At 33.7% G+C, this 18291-nt stretch overlaps 1 protein-coding gene across 6 annotated transcripts in view; it reads left to right on the top strand.

Annotated features, from left to right (window-relative positions):
• The window catches only part of CDK5RAP2 (CDK5 regulatory subunit associated protein 2), a 157373-nt gene that overhangs the window by 52200 nt on the left and 86882 nt on the right, over positions 1-18291 (top strand). For all 6 annotated transcript variants that reach the window (XM_074292913.1, XM_074292912.1, XM_074292915.1 and 3 more), the window contains 2 exons: positions 569-787; positions 17408-17578. In XM_074292913.1, the coding sequence (XP_074149014.1) occupies positions 569-787; positions 17408-17578 (390 nt within the window). The remainder of the gene's footprint in view (positions 1-568; positions 788-17407; positions 17579-18291) is intronic.

Here is an 18291-nt window from a genome sequence, read left to right as displayed (position 1 = left end):
AAAGTGCTTTATATATTTCTTGATCCTTTCAATCAGCATAGTCCTTTGTGCAAAGTGGGTACTTATTTTTATACTTTAGTTGAATTGATTTGAAAATCCCATGTGGGCAGTGTAGGGAGTGTCTTTATTTTATAGATGTGGAAATAGCTGCAGACAAAGTGGCTTATTCAGGATCATTAGGGCTATCTCATACATGGAAGGGGCTTTTGTATATTTATTACTTTTCCCACTCTTTCTCCTTTTGATTTTTAAACTCTGTGAAAGATAAATCTAACCTTTCAACCCCCATGTACCCTTTTCCTTGCTTCTTTCTAGTGTATAGTGTAAAGATACAAGATTTGTAGTTAGAGGACTTAGCTTCAAATTTTCAAATTTTCTACTCAGTTAATATCCAAATTAGGGTGAGTCATTTTTCTATTCTGAACCTCAGGTGGTAAAATTTAAGGTTTTGGACTATATATCTCAAAGTTTATCCTTTCGATTCCTAAATCCTTTGAAATAGTGTAAAGTAGAAGCTTAGATTGGTTTGTCTAACAGTGATTATGCATATTTTCTTTTCCTCTTTCAGGGGACTGAAGATTTTGAGACCATTTTGCTAGAAAAAGAAACCCTTTTAACACAGCTGCATGCTGAAAATCGGAGGAAAGATACTGAGAACCATAAACTACAAAGAGCCATTGAAAAGTTTAATCAAGATCTAGATGATTTTCAGCATGAGAGAGAAAAATTGGAGAAAGAGCTGGATGAAGCCCGACGACAGAAGAGTCATGGAGACAAAACCATCAATGTAGTTATTGCTTCTTCTTGCTTTTTAATGGGGTTATTAGACAGGGGTGCAGTTACTAGTGGGTTTTTCCCTTGTTTCATGTTTATATTTCTTTTTAGAATCTCTTAACATAGGACTCTTGATCACCAGCAAATTCATTTCTAGTGCATGTTATAATTTATCAAATGTTTTCTTTACAGCAACCATATGAAATAGTATAAACAGTATTAATTTTTCACCTTACAAATTAAGCATCTGAGCCTTCAACACATGAGATGGCTTTACCATAATCCTATACTAACTGTTAGAGAAGACCCTTGAGCCCTGGTTTCTTGACTAGAGTGATTTTTGATATTGTCAGATAGGATATGATTACACTAAGAATTATTAGGAACGTTTTGCTTTCTTTGTATGATATTTCTTCATATCAGTGGCTCTGAAAGAGTGTGCTATAACAATTTAGAAAATTTTACTGTGAATAAAAGGAAATATGTAAAAATTTTTAATATATATTTTACTTACCAAGTATATGTAATATAGTGAGTATATCTTACACTTAAACACTTACCTAAAAGCCCATCACATCTTAAACTCATAAAGAATTCAACAAAAGTTGCTAATATTATTGAAGGGAATTTGTGCCTATGTAAGTTTCCAGACTCTTTTTGTATGGCCAATTTCACCATTTAGTGTGGCTTTATTCCTCATGGCAAAAAAAAAAATTGTGATGAGCACATAAAAGTTGGAGAGCTGCTATGTTATAGAAGCCCTGGAGAGAATCAGTAAAGTGCAAATGGCCTCTTTGGCAACCTGATATAGTGAAAAAGCATGAGAGAAACATCTGGGGACTTGAGGTTAAGTCTGGGATTTGTCCATAGAACCTTGAGCAAAAGCTAACTGACTGTTCTAAGTCTCAGTTTCTGCATTTGTGAAATGAACTAGTTGGACTAGATCAGGCCAAATTTGGCAAATTACGACAGCCAGTTTTTGCACGGCCCACAAGCTAAGAATGGTTTTTACATTTTAAAATACAATGAAACTTTATTAAAATATATAAAAACCATTCTTATCTCTAAGGCTGAACAAAAAGAAGCCTGTGGATTGTAGTTTGCTAGTCCCTGGATTCTGACTGCAGGCTACTTTGATCTCTCTTGTTATGTTGGACTCTTTTGTATTCTATGGATCTTTCTAACCCTTAGGAGTCTATGAATCTTAAAAGAGTAAAAAAATCCCCAATAATTCCTAATATTTTTTATTGTCATGGATTCACATATATAACTAATTTGAAATAATTTGTCAGACCAATAAGGGAACAATCTAAATGCAAATACTTAGGTCCTTTTAAAATGGTTCTTCTTGATAATCCATGGTTCACTTAGTACTTAAGCCTTCTGGGGCCTCAGTTTCTTCTTCTGTAAATTGAGCATTAGAATATAATGTTTCACTCAAAGCGTTGTAAGTAACGTGAAAATACATTTGAAAGTGCTTTCACATATACACACACACACACACACACATATGTGAAAACATTTATGAGTGATACAGAATAGTATGTAAAATAAAGTGATAATTTGATGTCATAAAAATTGAGGAAGGCAAGACCACTGTGGGCTAGAGTATTTGGGGAATGTTTCAAGGAAGATGTGGATTCTGAATGTAAGTCCTGGAGGAGTAGAAGGGACTGGTACATATCATGTGTGTATGAAAAAATACTTTATAAGAACATCCATAACATTTCTTGCTTGATTATTTCATTGTATTGTTTTGTAAAAGGCATAAAGGTTTAATGGAAATAATGCTTGCCTTGAACCAAGATAACTTTTCTGTCATGATCTCTGCTGTGAAAATGTATAATACTCTGGGAAGCACTCACTCTGGTTCTCAGATTCCTTATCTGTAAAAATGAGTCATTGGATTAGGTGGTTTCCAGAATCTCTTTCAGGTGTTAAGTTTTTGTCTTTTCTAGCATTCTGTATTTTAGAGTTGTTCACCATTTCTGTATTTTAAGGTTCCTTCTAGCTTTCTAAATCTGAAAGCCATATAGAATGTTTTTATAGTAACATGGAATTTGACATATTTTCCTCTTTGCATAACTTTTCTTATGTGTAGCTTAGTAAAGGTCTTTACTTCTGCTGATTCAGTATTTTTTGAGTTTGCTCATGTCTAGAACAGTTTAATATTTCCTCCCATTTCAGCAGTTCTGCATCTGTCTAAAGCAGATCTGCTTAACCTTTTTGGCAGTCTAGTGAAGTCTATGGACTCCTTCTCAAAGCATTTTTAAATCCATAAAATAAAGTACATAAAGTTACATTGAAATAGTTATAATAGCATTAAAAAAACAAACAAGTTCATGAATTTGAGATTAAGGATCTCTGTTGACCAAGGTGAGAATTGAGGCCTGGTGATTTGTGCTTGGGAAATGGCATGGAATCTTTCAGTTTAACCAAGGATTTTATTTTGCATGCTGAATGTTGCAGGAGAACACAGTTCTTTAGATCTGTCCATCTTATGGTCTTTTTTGAACCAACCTGAAAAACAGTATGGGTGAATAGATAGATCTATAGAGATATAGATTATCTTATCAGCTTGTTTCAGTTAACTAGGCATTTTAACTAAAGAGTCTCCTATTCACTAGTCGTTGGTGTTTGTGAATGTGGCAAGCCTTTTCAGTGACCTAAACTGTTGCACGTGAAGGAAGGGGTCTTTTTTTTTTTTTTTTTTTTTTTTAATATGCCAGGAAAGACCTTATAAACTGTTCTTGGAGTGATGTCTGTGAATGTTGTCCAGTGATGATTTTCTTGTCCGCTAAGATAGAAACAAGTAGCAAGTCATGTTTTCCCAAGTAATGTGTATTCATTTATGCTAACTTCAGTGTAGGTTGTGAGGACATCCAAAAGCTACAATTTGAGCAGGGGTCTCCTGTTTTACAGTCATTCTTGCTATTTACTCTAAGCAGATGATACAATAAAACTTTCATTTTAAGTCCCTCTGTTAACAGGCTCTCTTCCTTGGAACATATACCTGCAGAGGCAAGTGGTAAGAAAGTCAAATAGCAGTTCCTTGAATGCATCCTGGATTCAATACATATTCATTGTCACTATACCTAGCCATTCATAGTCTTATCCAGGGGTTCTCAAACTACAGCTCGTGGGCCAAATGAGGACGTTTATGCAGCCCGCTGGGTTATGGCAAATGGGCTGAGGGCTGGAGACAGAGTGTGAGTTTTTGTTTTTACTATAGTCCGGCCCTCCAACAGTCTGAGGGACAGTGAACTGGCTCCTATTTAAAAAGTTTGAGGACCACTGATCTTATCTTTAGAAGTTAGGGGTCCGGGTTTTAGGCCTGACTTTGCCACTAACTGTGCCAGTTACTTCTATATTCTGATCTAATTTTCATTACGATGATCCTGAAACCCCCAATGACTGTTAGTGTCAAGTGAACTAATGTTTTAGGCTGATTTTCCGGTAACTCCAAGTTTTAAAAAGCCCCAATTATCTGAGCCATTTTATATAAAGTAGATTTGACTTTTTAGCAAGCTGGCATGTTCCTGGCCATTAGGTCATTAAATGTACATCTTTCCTCATGGTCTTTTTTGAACCAACCTGATAAATAATATGGGAGAATCTATTAAAAGAATCTACTTTAAAAAAACAATTTTTTTTTTAAAAGCATTGTTATGTAATTTTATACCACCAGAGGGATCCATATCCCTGTAAAGCAAGTTCAGGAGCCTTTTCATTCAGTATTTCCGAATCTCTTTCTTAGTTTCACTTAGTATCATAGCTTCTTTGTGCTGGAAATGGGGAGCTGCCAGAAATCACATATCCTTGGCTCCCTCTGAAACTTCCACTTGCCTTTTTGCTCTGATGTCTGGAACGAAAGAGCAAGGACGAATGATGCTTATCCTGTGTGAGTGAAAGGGAGGGCCTCAGCTTTCTCACATGTGTGATCTTTTACTGTGATTCTCAGTATTTAGTGCTAGATGGGAGTAGTCACATTGTTTTTCTTCTCCCTTTAAGCATCATTTATTAGAAATCAGTTTAGAGAATATTCCCTTGACTGTGTTATAATGCCCTCATCTGTCACTGGAGTCTTTGTCAACTTACCTGACAAGAGCGTTCTTCGGTAGTTGGCTGTTTTTACTCTGGAGAGGCATATCTGCTGGCTGAAGACCAACAATCTAATTAAAGTTGTACCCTTCACCCGCCTGGCTTAATCTAGTGTGCTTTGACAGAGCAGTTTTAATTTTAGGGCAGGTTAGACTTAGAACATCTCTAGTATGCATTTCTCACACTCATGCTGGTTGATGGATTTCTGGAAATAAGATTGTGACAACATTAGGAACATCTTTTGGCAAATAGTCGTCTAAACACGCCATCTTAAAAAGTGTTTTTGCATTTCTGTTAAGTATATCAGACTACAAACCTGTGGAAATGATTTTTTTTTTTAAACAAAAGTTAAAATCACTTGGCTATTTAAGTCATATGTGTAGCTCTAGCAATGTTTTTTTTTTTTTTTTTGTTTTTTTTTTGTTTTTTTTTTTAGAATAAGGTGGTATTTAATTATATATTGGGGGAATTTCAGTCATTGGAAATTGTAGCCTCTTTTAAGTCTTTCTAAGTTTCTGAGCGCCAGATACTACTGCTAACAATAATAATAGTAACCAACATTTCTATAGTGCTTTACATTTGCCAAAATTTTTTTTCACAGTAGCCTTGTAAGTTAGATATTGTAAGTATTATTATCCTTGTTTTTCAGGTGATGAAATTGAGGGTCACATAGGTGAAGTGATTTGCTTGTTATCATGTGTGCTGCGAAAGTCAATGTCATAGCAGAAACTTGATATTATGTCTCTTAAAACCTTATTCCATTAGAAGTGCAGAATTGACTTTCTTGTGGTAAGTCACTAGTCAATCTGTGCCATGCTCTATGCTGAAAGCTGGAGTTACAAAGCAAGACAAAAGCACCAAACCAGTCCCTATCTGTAAGAAGGATACCAGCTGTCATCATTTAGTCAGCATCTCTAATTGATAAGATTTCTTGGAGTCCACATTTATCAATCAAGTCAAAAAAAAAAAGTATATTTCCTCCCCTAACATCCATGGTAACCTTTGTTCTTCACAAAAGGGTCTATCTGTGCCTGTTTTTTCCCCAGATTGAGCTAGTTAAAAGCACTCCTCTTTGGAGAAATACTGAAGCATTTCACTGGCCTGTGAGAAGGGATCAGCAGGCACTTCAGATGCCAATATCCTCTTTGAAGAGTCTCCCATCAGCTAATGCCATCTGAAGTTGGAATGGCATCTTTTGGGATTTATAGAACATTGAAGGCTAGAATTTTGTGTCCTATTTCAGGATTTTCTTTCTAAATATTGTTATAACAAAGATGCTGTGTTTCTTCAGAATGACCAATGTAAGATTATAGGATTGAGGATATAGGATATAGGATAGATTTTTAAATTAGAAATTACCTTAAAAAAAAAATCTATGTCCATCCTCATCACCAGAGAACAGATAAAAGATACTTTAGAGCCCATTTGATCTAACCTTTTCTTTTTATAGATGAATAAACTTGGGTCCAGAAATGTCAATTTACCTAAGCTCACACAGGTATTATAGAATCTGAGAACTGTAGGAACCTTGGAAACTTTCTAGACTAAATTTGATCAAGCTTTCACTCCATTAGCTTTGTGGACTATTGATTTAGCCAGTGTTTATAGATCTACATCATAAGTAATAGAGCCAAGATTCAGTCCTAAGTCTTATTAGTTCAGCCTGTTTACACCACTTTCCCTCTTTATAAGCCTTGCTGATTCTCCTTTTCTCTCTTTCTGTCATATTATCACCTGTCTTTCATCATTGTTTTTATTCTAGCCTATATACTACTCTGGGACTTCTCTTAGTGGCTTGCAGGTGGACTTGTGTTCTTAGATACTATGCAAATGGAACAGAAGCTCTGGAAGGTTCTGCAAACTGGAAGGGCTTTGGATATAGATGGACTGTATCTCACCTGAGGACCAGCTTAGTTCAGAGAGGTTCATCACAAAGGTGGTTGCAAGATAATGAATTTTTCAATCACAGTTATTCTTGAAGATCATCTACTGAGTTATAGTGAGGTTGTAGTCTGTATTGGAGGACTTTTGGGGAGTACACATATTGAGGAAGTCTTTTTATCTTTGAAGAATTCTGGCTGTTTTGTTTTGTGTATTAGTCTTCTCTCCCAAATCATTTTGTAAGCTTCTTGAGGACAGGAACCCTATCTTACTGTTCTTCCACGTAATAATTCACATTTTAATTCTCTGCAGATTGCTTTCTTCATTTCAGTTCTATGTGGTCATAATGTTTTTTATTCCAGTTTTTAAGATGAGGAAACTGGAGCTGAGGGGAGGGAGAGGTATAATTGGCCAACAGAAACATTGCCAGAAAGTGGCAGAGTTGGGATTTGAACTGTAGTTCCATTTCACTTTCCCTTTCATTATGCTGCCTGTTCTTGTCCTTTAAAAAACACCTAGTTTAAGGCCAGGTACTTAGGAGATATTCACCAAAGACTTACAGACAGATTGATTTATTTCCTACTGATTAGGTGGAGATAATTTCAGAGGGTATCTTAAAATTAATGATAGTTTTACAGAGTGAGTTTTTGTGCAAATATTTGAAGGCAATTCCTGAGAAGGTAGGCCAACTTTTTGACAGAAAACTTGATAAGATAAAATTTGATGGATGAAAAACTTCATCTTTTTTTTTTTTTTTTTTGACTAAAGATAAAGTTTAGCAAATTCAGTTTATAAAGAAATGAGGGACATGTCCTCTTATTTCTTATGTACATATACAAAACTCCAGGAACTTATGTGTATGTATGATCTCTTTTTATATTCTATCTATAGTTCTATTTTTGTCAAGAGACAGATGTAGCATTCAAAACTTTTTCCTCTCTTTTGGTTCAGAATTTTCTAACAGGATAGTGAAATGGAATTTCTAGGAAGCATGGAAAATTTCAGTTGTTCAATTAATATTATTTTCTTGAAATCTTGGTATAACATGTATCACTGTAGAGTAAAATTTAGAAATTAAATACTCTTGGATTGGACCCCAAATAGGCCAACTTTACATCAAAATATCAGAAAGTCTTTTTTCATGTTGGTTGGATTCATTTTTAAAAACGAGGCTATTCATTAATCTCCCAGAATTTCACTTTGCAAAATCAATATGTATTTATCAAGAACTTACTATGTACTTAGTCCTAGGTGTGCTACTGTTGGGGTAAGGAGTAAGACATTGTCTTAGTCTTCAATTAAACACAAGTAAGTAATATTAAGAGACATTAAAACAGTGAAATATTGGAGATACTGTAAATAAGTATTAAAGAAAAGAAGTCCTGAAGAAAGGAAAATCATTGATAGGTAGAATAGTTAAGGAAAATTTTCTGGGAAAAGTGGGACTTGAATTGGACCTTAAAAGATAGTAAAGATAAAGATAGATAAAGATAAATAGAAAAGTAATGAGAGGGTATTTTGGGAAAGGGAAATGAATTCTAAATGAAGGCACAAGAGGTAGGGAGAAACATCATAGGTATGGCTTTTGTGTTATAGTCATTATAGAATACCTTGAAAGTAGTATTCATAACATTTTAGTATTTTGGTATATTTAGAGTTCATGAGAATAATGGCTCAATGTTTCTCTAATGCTTTACAGTCAGCATACAATTTTCTTGTCAGCAACTTTAGGAGACTAGTCATACAAATGTCTTTTTAACTCCCCCTCCCCTCCCATTTTACTGGTAAGGCAAGTGAGATTTCATCTCAGAGAGATGAAGGGACTTTTCCAAGTTCACTTAGCTAGTAGGTGATAGAACTAAAATTTGAACTCATGTGTGCTGACTTCCTTTCCAGTGTGTTTAATTGGCTATCATGCTGCCTCAGATTGTTACAGCTGAAAGAGAACCTGGAGATCATTTAACCTGCTTCTCATCTTCCCCTTAACCCCCACCTATTTTATTGTTTAGGAAACTTGCTTAGGATCATAGATTTGGTAGAGCTCAGATTCAGATGTAGATCTCTTGTTTTCTTTCCACTATACAATACTAAAAGAGAATATTTGATAATAATCTGAGATTGTCACCTTTTGGAAGAAATGAATCTGATTATTGCTTTATATTTATTGAATGTGATTTTTCTTTTTTATCCATGGAACAAGTACTTAATAAGTGCTTACTTTGTACAGAACATTGTGTTAGCCATTAGAGGAGATGCAAAGTTTAGATAAAAAAATAATTTCAACTTTAATGGAGTTTATTGTCTAATAAGGGATCCCACTTTTAAGGAATTTTTTATTCAAAAATGTAATAAACATTTACTATATTTTTATCCTAGTGATATCTTTTGTTTTTACATCACTTTTAACTCTGAATCTGTCTCCTTCATCTTCATGCAGTGAGTCATATCATGTAATAAAAAATAAAAAGAGGAAAAAAGCAGTTCAGTAAAGTTTATCAACACATCGAATGAGATTGTCAGCATATATAATATTCCTTGGCCCTAACCTATGCAAAGAAGGGAATGAAGAAGCACCTACTGAGTTTAATAACACTTTGGTAGGTGCTTTAAGAGATACAAAGATTAAAATAAAATAGGTTGTTTTTGGGGGGTTAGGATAGGGCAGCTGGCAGTTCAGAGTCAGGAAGACCCAAGTTAAAATCCAGCCTCTTAGACTTGCTAGGTATTTGATCTTGGGCAGAACACTTAACCTTTACTTGTCTCAGTTTCCTTATCTGTAAAAGAGGAATAATAAAATTACTTACCTCTCAAAGGGGTTGTTGTGAGGATCAAATGAAACAGTATCTTTAAAGTTCTTAGCACAATGTCTGGCATGAAGTAGACTTTATTTAAATGTTGATGATGATGACAACAACTTATTCTATGTGTGGTATGGGAGCTTTCTAAGTGAATATAAACAAAACAAATAATTGACTGCTGGGCACAAACATAACTTCTCTGTTCCCAATTCCAAGTTCTCTTCCCTCTGTCAAAGGAGGAACTGAAGTCTCTGCACCTTCCACTGGCACGTATTGCTTATTATAATTCCACCTGTGCAGAATAGGGGAGATGAGACGAGGCAGGCACTATTAATGTTTCCATGGTAGCTGTTCTTTCTCTTCTGAGGCAGTTTTCAGCATACATACCCACTCGGTCCTCCTTTTCATTAAGTCATCCCTGCCTTCTCTTTATCATATCCATGGGCAGCTAGACCCAAAGGAATTTGTAGGAAAGGCCTATGTCTCAGATTTGATAACTCAAACTAGTCTAATGTGCTTTTTTACCAGGCTACTGTTGTACCACTTGTAAGCACAGATATTGTGAACATAAGGAAGATAAATCTATGAATGAGAAACAAAAGAAAACAATTTGATTTCATTTTGTACCTCTTTAGGGAGCAGTCAAGAAAGTAGTGACCACAGCATCTGAAGTAGAAATGGTCTAGTGGAAGAACACTGGATTTGGACTTAGAAAACTTGGATTCAGATGAGAGCTTTGTCAATTTCTTGTAGTAACTGGAGTAAATTACTTAAATTCTATGGGTTCTGTTTCCCTCACCTTTAAAATGAGGGGATTGAGTATGAAATCTCAGTATAGTTTTGGATATGATTTTTCAGTTGTGAGAAAATTATAATTTGTTTTAACATTGATTTTTCTTGTTGATCATTGAACTCAACTGTGATGCTGATACTAACGAATCTAGGATTATTGTGAGGAAGACTAAGAAATGCCATATCTTTTTAGCAATTATTTTTAAAATTTCTAATTATCCTTTTCTGCTCATTGATAAAATAGAATTTTTAGAATATCAATGTTCAAGTTAGTTATTGGAAACCTCAGTTTGATTCAAAATTTTTTATATTAAAGTTTGAGATTGAGAAGGCAGCATAATATAGTGGAAAAAGAACACTGACCAAGGAATCATGAGACTTAAATAGACATCTGGTTCTTTATTAACTTATGTGGCCTTTAATAAATCAGTTTTCCTTTATGGGTCCAAATTTTCCCATATGTAATGAAGGGTTTGGTCTATTAGATCTCTAAGACCTTTTCTAGCTCTAACACTCTGTGATTCTAGGTTTGATTTAATTTTTCCCAGAAAAATCTTATAAGACAATTATAAATTCACCCTTTGACTTAGTCAACATTATTTATATGAACATATTTGGATTGGATATGTTACAGGAAAAGAAAACAGGAATATCTCCATTTTCGTTTTTTTTTTTTTTTTTGTTTTTTTGTTTTGTTTTGTTTTTATTTTTTTTGTTTTTCTGAGGCTGGGGAACAGGAATATCTCATTGCAGACTATATTCTCAGTAGAAACAAAAATTCAAAATGTAGTCTTTGTATAGAGAGGATAGTGTATTACTCTATTATCAACAACAACTGGAAGAAGAAAACTTGTATGGTTGTGTAGTAAAAATTCTGATGGTGTGTTAATGAGAAAAGTGTAGCACTACATTAATGTATTTTATTTAAAATGAATGAAGTTCCTTAATCTAAGTGGTTGAATTAAAATTTAAAAAATCAAATGAAAAGAAAGAACAAATTGGTCCTGAATACCCACACAATACAAGTTGAAGCAGTCATCTAAAATAAGGTACTGATGTAAGTTTGCATAAAGAAAGGAATAGAGATCAAAAAATTATTTAAGTGGATTTGTAATTACTGAACACATGAAGAGCACACATTCTTTATTTAATGTGTTATATAAACATTTTTAAAATTAAAAGGCAAAAATTGAATGATCTTTCAAGGACAGCATACAAATTTATTGCAAATACAAAGAGCAACACAAATTGCTTAATAAAGTATTTTGCATTCCTTTCAGTTTTTCTTACCAAATTTAGGAGAGTTAGATATGAATGACTTCCATCTATAGCTAAGCAAATTGGGGTGATGCTGCAAGTTGATGACACAATGGAGAATCGTTTCATTCTCTACACATACCCTTCTGACTTCTTCTCTTTAAGTTTTTTGAATCTATATGCATTATTGTCTTGGTTTTCAGTAAGAACAGTCTCCATTGGGATGTGACATATTTTGAAAGCTTTGTGATATTGTACATCTAAGAATGAATGGTTTAATTACAAAAGAATTTCTAGCTCAGACATTTTGAGCATTCATTATCAAGTTGCTCTAGCTTTGAAGTATTTTATATCAAAAAGACATCTGTTTATGGAAAGAAAAATATTTATTTAAATAAGAAAGAATTATTATTAGAAAAATTTGTTCATAATTCCTTGCTATTCATTCAACAAACATTTATTGAGCATCAAAACACCACCTTGCACTCTAGACACTGAGTGTATGAATGCCTAGGTATTAGGTACTGTAGTACATTAGGGTATTTAACATCATAAAAGATAAATACCTATCCTAATGGGCAAAGTTGACTACAATGACTTGTATGCAAAAAGACAATATAGTCAGGAATCTCACAAAAGGAAAAGAAGTAGATGGATGGATAGTGATCTCCCTTTTGAATGAGTGCCCATATCAAGGATAATTACAGATTTTTAAAAAATATTAAACCATGATGGTAAACTGTGATTTCTTTAAAATAGCCAGATCACAATATTTGGTTGACATCCTGCTGTGGTAATCTTGAGTGTTAAAGATATGTAATTTGCTGAGAGTGTGTTAGATTGTTTTTTTTTTTTTTTTGCTTTTCTTTTTAACTTTGTGTATAACAAGTATTTTTTTTTGCCTTTGGACTGTATTGTAGTATAAATACCCTGTATGATCTAAAAACTTTTAAGAAAAAAACATAGCATTAAACCTGAAAGTGGTCAAGTGGCCAAATTTTCAATTGAAAGAAATAGAAAAAAAAATATTTGTCAGAATTTCTCTTAACATTATATTGGTACTAATAAAGCATACATGCTAATATACTATTTACCCCTTGCTCTTGACATATAACCAGCTTACCTTCTTTTCCAATCACTTCATTTTGATGAAGTCTTTTATGTTTACAGTTATGTTACATTCTTGGTTGGTAATGTTTTGATCTATTCTCATATACCTGGTGCTTCTCTGTTGCTCTTTTCATTAACTTTCAAGTTTAATTCTTCAGATACTATAGCATTTCATGATTTATGGCTTTGTAGTATCACTGGAAAAATATTGTTAGAACTGGGACTTTATTGTAGGAAAATGTTTAGAGTTGTTAAAAGTACATTGCAATTTCCAGAATTAATCCAGCCCACCCTTCTGTTTAATTCTGGGCCCATCTTATTGTCCAAATTCAGTGTCTATGTAACATAAATATCCCCATGGGTAAACTCAATGGGTTATCCATTTATATACATATTGTAGATTAGACCATGTCAAATTCATATAAGGAACAGAACCTTAAAGGTAGCATATTGATTTAGCAAACCACAAATTAGCAGAGTCTCTATATGTTGTAGTATTTAAAAATTTTTTTATTTGGTTAAACATTTTCTAATTATATTTTAATCTGGTTCAGTTTTATGAGTTTGATATTACTAGCCTGGGTAATAGCTTTTCTTTGTCTACTTTTTTTTTTCCTTCAGTGTGGAGAGTTATGTCCATTTCTTTTGAGCAAATATGGGTTTCTTCAATCATCTAGAACTTGGTACATCCAGTATAGTGTCATTTGAAGACAGGAGCTTCTAGAGGATCTTGTCATCTATATGAGATCCTTCGTTAATTTGAGCTCTATGTTTAAGATCTTCCATTTCAGTGGCACTCACCTTTGGCATGCATATATCTCCTTGTTTTATGTCTTATTTGATATAAATAATCAGAAGGTTGATGAACGAAGTGATCAGTATTAAATATTTCACAGAATCTTTTTGATTTTGACATATCCATGAGATATAATTTGTTAGAGGAAAGCTGTGGTGACATTTCAATTCAAAACATCTTTTAAAAATAGGCAATGTGTGCAGTGGGCTTTTATACCCTCTACACTTTGATTTATGTGACTGTAGATCATTGTCAAGTTAAGTAGAAAGTCCCTAGCATATTGCGTTGGTACCTTATCCTTTATCTCTTCCCTCCATTCTCCACTCCCAGGATTTACAAAAAAAATTAAGATTCTAGCAGAAAGAAGGTGTAGAATGTGGGATACTCTGTAACATTGGAGAGAATATTCAAGTAGATGAGATCACAGATTCTTTGAAGTGTTGTGTAACATAATATATCAAGAAATTGGGAATACCTTATAAACTAAGGGGAAAGTCAGCGTTTAGTTTGGCAGTATTTTTATCTTTTTCTTCAGGTTTTAAATTTTATTTTCATTTCTGAATTCTGGATTTTCCCTCTCCCAACTATTGAGAAAACAAAAACCACAAAGCCTCTTAACAAATATATATAATCACAGAGACCAAATTCTTGTATTAGTCATATTCCACTTCTTTACCCCTAAAACACCAAAAAAACAAAAACAAAAACAAAAAACAAAACAAAAAACCAAAAACCTAAACCAAACCAAATTTTAAAAAAAGAAGAAAATATGCTTCATTTCCCCCCCTGAGTTCATCAGTTCTTCTACCTAGATTTGAATAGCATGATCATCATGAGTCCTTTGGAATTGTGGTTGGTCATAATGTTGATCAGCTACTAAGTCTTTCAAAGTTCATTTCTTAACAGTATTTGTTGCTATATAATTAATTGTTCTCCTACTTCTGCTCACAATTCTTCCCAGGTTTTTCTGAAATCATCCCTTTCAACCTTTCTTATATACAATACTATTCAAGAGTTATTATAAATATTTTTATAATATGGATCTTTTTTCCTCTTTTTGATCTCTTTGGATTACAGATGGTATTACTGTATCAAAGAGTATGAACAGTTTAGTAATTTTTTGAAGGTAGTTTACAGTTCCACAACAGTGCACTTTGGTCTGATTGCTAGATTAGGAATTTAGGTTTTATATGTGCTCTATTGTTAATTTACTGAAGATGATTAACCTCTGTGATTATAAAGGTGTCAAGTCTAGGATGAGAACACATTGAGATAGTAGCCTTCATGATACTAATTGTATTGCTTTAGACATCATTTGTAATTCCTTTGTAAGGTTGGGGGAGAACTAATTGTAGGATGGGAGGAGGAGGAGACAGAAGGAAGGTGAAGGAGAGAACAAGAAAAAAAAAGATAATTTTTTTTTTTTTTTGCTTCTAATTTCTTGTTCTATGGGATTGATTGAACTATAATCTTTGGAGGAGTTGCATAATATGGATGATGGGGGGTCAGTTTCCTAAATTTACCTCTTAGAGTGGCAGAGTGGAGGAATGGCTACCTTCATTCCATTTTTCTACTTTAGAACTTGCTGTGTAGAAAGCACTATTTCAAGTACTAGAGATATAAAGACAAATGTGAAACATGGTCCCTGCCCTAAAGAGCTTACATTCTACTGAAGAATTCATTTTAGACAGAGCGAAGTAAATGCAAGATTATTTGAGGAAGAAGAGAACAGGGACTACGGAGAATCAGGAAAATCAGGAGTGGCTTCTGGAAAATAATGAAATCCCACTTCTGAGAGCTTATTTTGAGGAATTTTTTTTTTTAATTTCATATATATATATATATATATATATATATATATATATATATATATATATATATATATATATATATATATATATATTTTATAATATTATCCCTTGTATTCATTTTTCCAAATTACCCCCCCTCCCTCTATTCCCTCCCCCCGACGGCAGGCAATACCATACATTTTACATGTGTTACAATATAGTCTAGGTACAATACATGTATGCGAATATCATTTTCTTGTTGCACAATAAACATTAGAATCCGAAGGTACATGCAACCTGGGCAGACAGATATTAGTGCTAACAATTTTCATTCCCCTCCCAGTGTTTCTTCTCTGGGTGTAGCTACCTCTGTCCATCATTGATCAACTGGAAGTGAGTTGGATCTTCTTTATGTTGAAGATTTCCACTTCCATCAGAATACATCTTGAGGAATTTATTTTAAAGTTGATTTGTGAAATAATAATATATTCCATTTTATAATGTTTTATATTTACAAAGCACTTTCTTCATATTATTATGGCTCATTTTACATGATCAGTGTCAGTATATGTTGAACTGAGTGATCTTAACATGTTGCACAATAAAATATGATGTTGATGCCTGACATTTATATGGTTTACAGAGCACTTTACAAACATTATCTCATCCTGTTTTCACAACAACCCTATGACAGATCTATTATTATTCCCATTTTACAAATGAAGAAACTGAGCTTGAGAGGAGAGGTTAAGTAACTTGCTCAGGGTCATACAAGTAGTAAATGTCAGAAGGAAGATCTGAACTCAAATCTTGCCTCTGAGTCCAGTGCTTTATCCATTATGCCGTCTATTTATGGAAGCATTTCATATGCACAGAGTGATAATAACATTACATCTAGAAAGGGATTTTAGCAGTCTTGATGTTGCCATGGCCAGAAGGCTAAGTACAGTTATGAATGGGTTTTATATTTTGAAATATAACATTACTTTAAAAATGAAAACGATTCCTTGTGTACTAGTATATAAAAGCAAGGCTGCAGGGTAGCAGACTAGTTTTAGCTCTCCTGGGTAAATCATTCTTAGGTCCCAGACCAGCCATACAAAAGCGTATAGAAGGCCAAATTTGGCTTTTTGTGACTCCTAATCTATTTTAGTCTTTTTTTTTTTTTTTTTTTTTTTTTTTGGTGGAGGCAATCAAGGATAAAGAAGACAGGGTCACCTAGTTAATAAGGGTCTGAGCCTGGTCCTCCCAACTCTAGCATCAGGTGCCAACTAGCTGTTCCCATTCCTTCCAATTTGCAGACAATGAAACTGAGACTCAGTAAGGGGAGATAGCTGTCCATCATCACATGACTAGCAAGTGATAGGAAAGAAAGAAAGTCAATTCTGATTCTTTTGTCCGGATCCAGTGTTGGTTTCTATTGTAACATGCTGCCTCTCATGAATACCTTGTAAACATCAGGGGTATTACAGTTCCTCTGGGAAGGCAGTGTAATTAGTGGGGAGAAAGCTTTCTGTAGAATTGGGAAGACGTAGGTTTGAGAGCTGCCTCTTAAGGTACTGGTTAAATGACATTGGGCAAATTGCTTAATTTCTGAGTGCTCCCACCTTCTTTTCTCCTGAAACTTTTAAAAATGAAAATGTAGAAGAGATGCCGATCTGCATTGGTTGGTTGAAAAAATTTGAGAGATAGGGGTGGTTCCTTCTTCCACTTATGACATCCCAGATCTGGACAAAAACAATCCTTTGGTGAAGGGAGGACAAAGTTCCTAAGGAGTATTTTTTCCTTGGAATTTAGTTCTAATGTAATAATTTACATAATTTAGTTCTAATTGATTGTAGTGTTGGGTTTCTGTTTATTGAATATGACAATATACATATGACAAAAAAGTGATGGCTGATTCATTTCTCCTGTCTCTTTTTAGAGAAAGTGTGATAATGATTTCTTAAAATTTTTTTTCTTAAAATTTTTAAATTTAAAAAAAATGAACACATTTACCAAATACATTCTTTAGACTACTAATTAGAAGGTGTACAAAGTTGATTTATTACATATTGTCACTTTGAAAGTTTTGTAAAGTTAATTCCAAGGTTTTTGTTTGTTTGTAGGACCTTAGAAATCAAGTAGAGAAATTACATGGTGAAATGATTGAGAAAGAGAAGTCAGTGGAACAACGTTACAGTATCCTTTTGAGTGAAAGTAATCAGAAATTGCAGAGCCAGGAACAAGTTATGAAATGCTTAACAGACAATGTCAATCAGAAGGATATCTTACTGCAGGTACAAATATTTGTTTTTCTTGTATGTTTTATCTAGTGTGTGTGTGTGTGTGTGTGTGTGTGTGTGTGTGTGTGTGTGTGTTTATTAGGAATGGGTTTGAAGATCAGAGTACTGGGATGCGAGGTAAATAATAGTAATATATTTTGTTTACATGCCTTATTCTTATTATTGCAAGTTTATTTTCTTATATTGTCTAAACCACTGTTGCAATATCATCTTTATTTCACTATACATAAACTTCACCATAGACTGTACTATTGTATCATTGGGTTCATTGCTTTACATCCAAGTTAGAATATTTTTATCATGGATCCTTAGCCTCCATAACATGATCTGGCTAATCACTGATTTTTAACTTTATGGTGGTGTTCCTTCACCCTATAATGTAATTTTATCTAGTTATCTTTTCTTCTTGTTGAAGCAATTTGCAATGTTAGGATATGATATATCTATAAATTATAAGATCTGTAATTGTAGGAACTGGATCATCTCTCTTTTTCTGTCATACCCAGTACCTGATCCAGTGCAAAGTGCATGTTTAATACCTGTTTGCTAAATTTGCTAAATTACATTATATTTCACAGGCTTAGAGCCAGAAAGAACTTCATCTAGTTGATTAAGTCCATGTTTACATTAATGCAGTTTCTTTTTGAATTTTGTTTATATGTTACATCTGTAGAACCAGCTTATTGAGGGATTTAGTTATTGGGACC

The sequence above is a fragment of the Sminthopsis crassicaudata genome, chromosome 2, assembly GCF_048593235.1.
Source record: "Sminthopsis crassicaudata isolate SCR6 chromosome 2, ASM4859323v1, whole genome shotgun sequence".
Taxonomy (NCBI): Eukaryota; Metazoa; Chordata; class Mammalia; order Dasyuromorphia; family Dasyuridae; genus Sminthopsis; species Sminthopsis crassicaudata.
The sequence above is the reverse complement of the archived record's forward strand: the minus strand, read 5'-3'. Positions and strand labels throughout refer to the sequence as shown.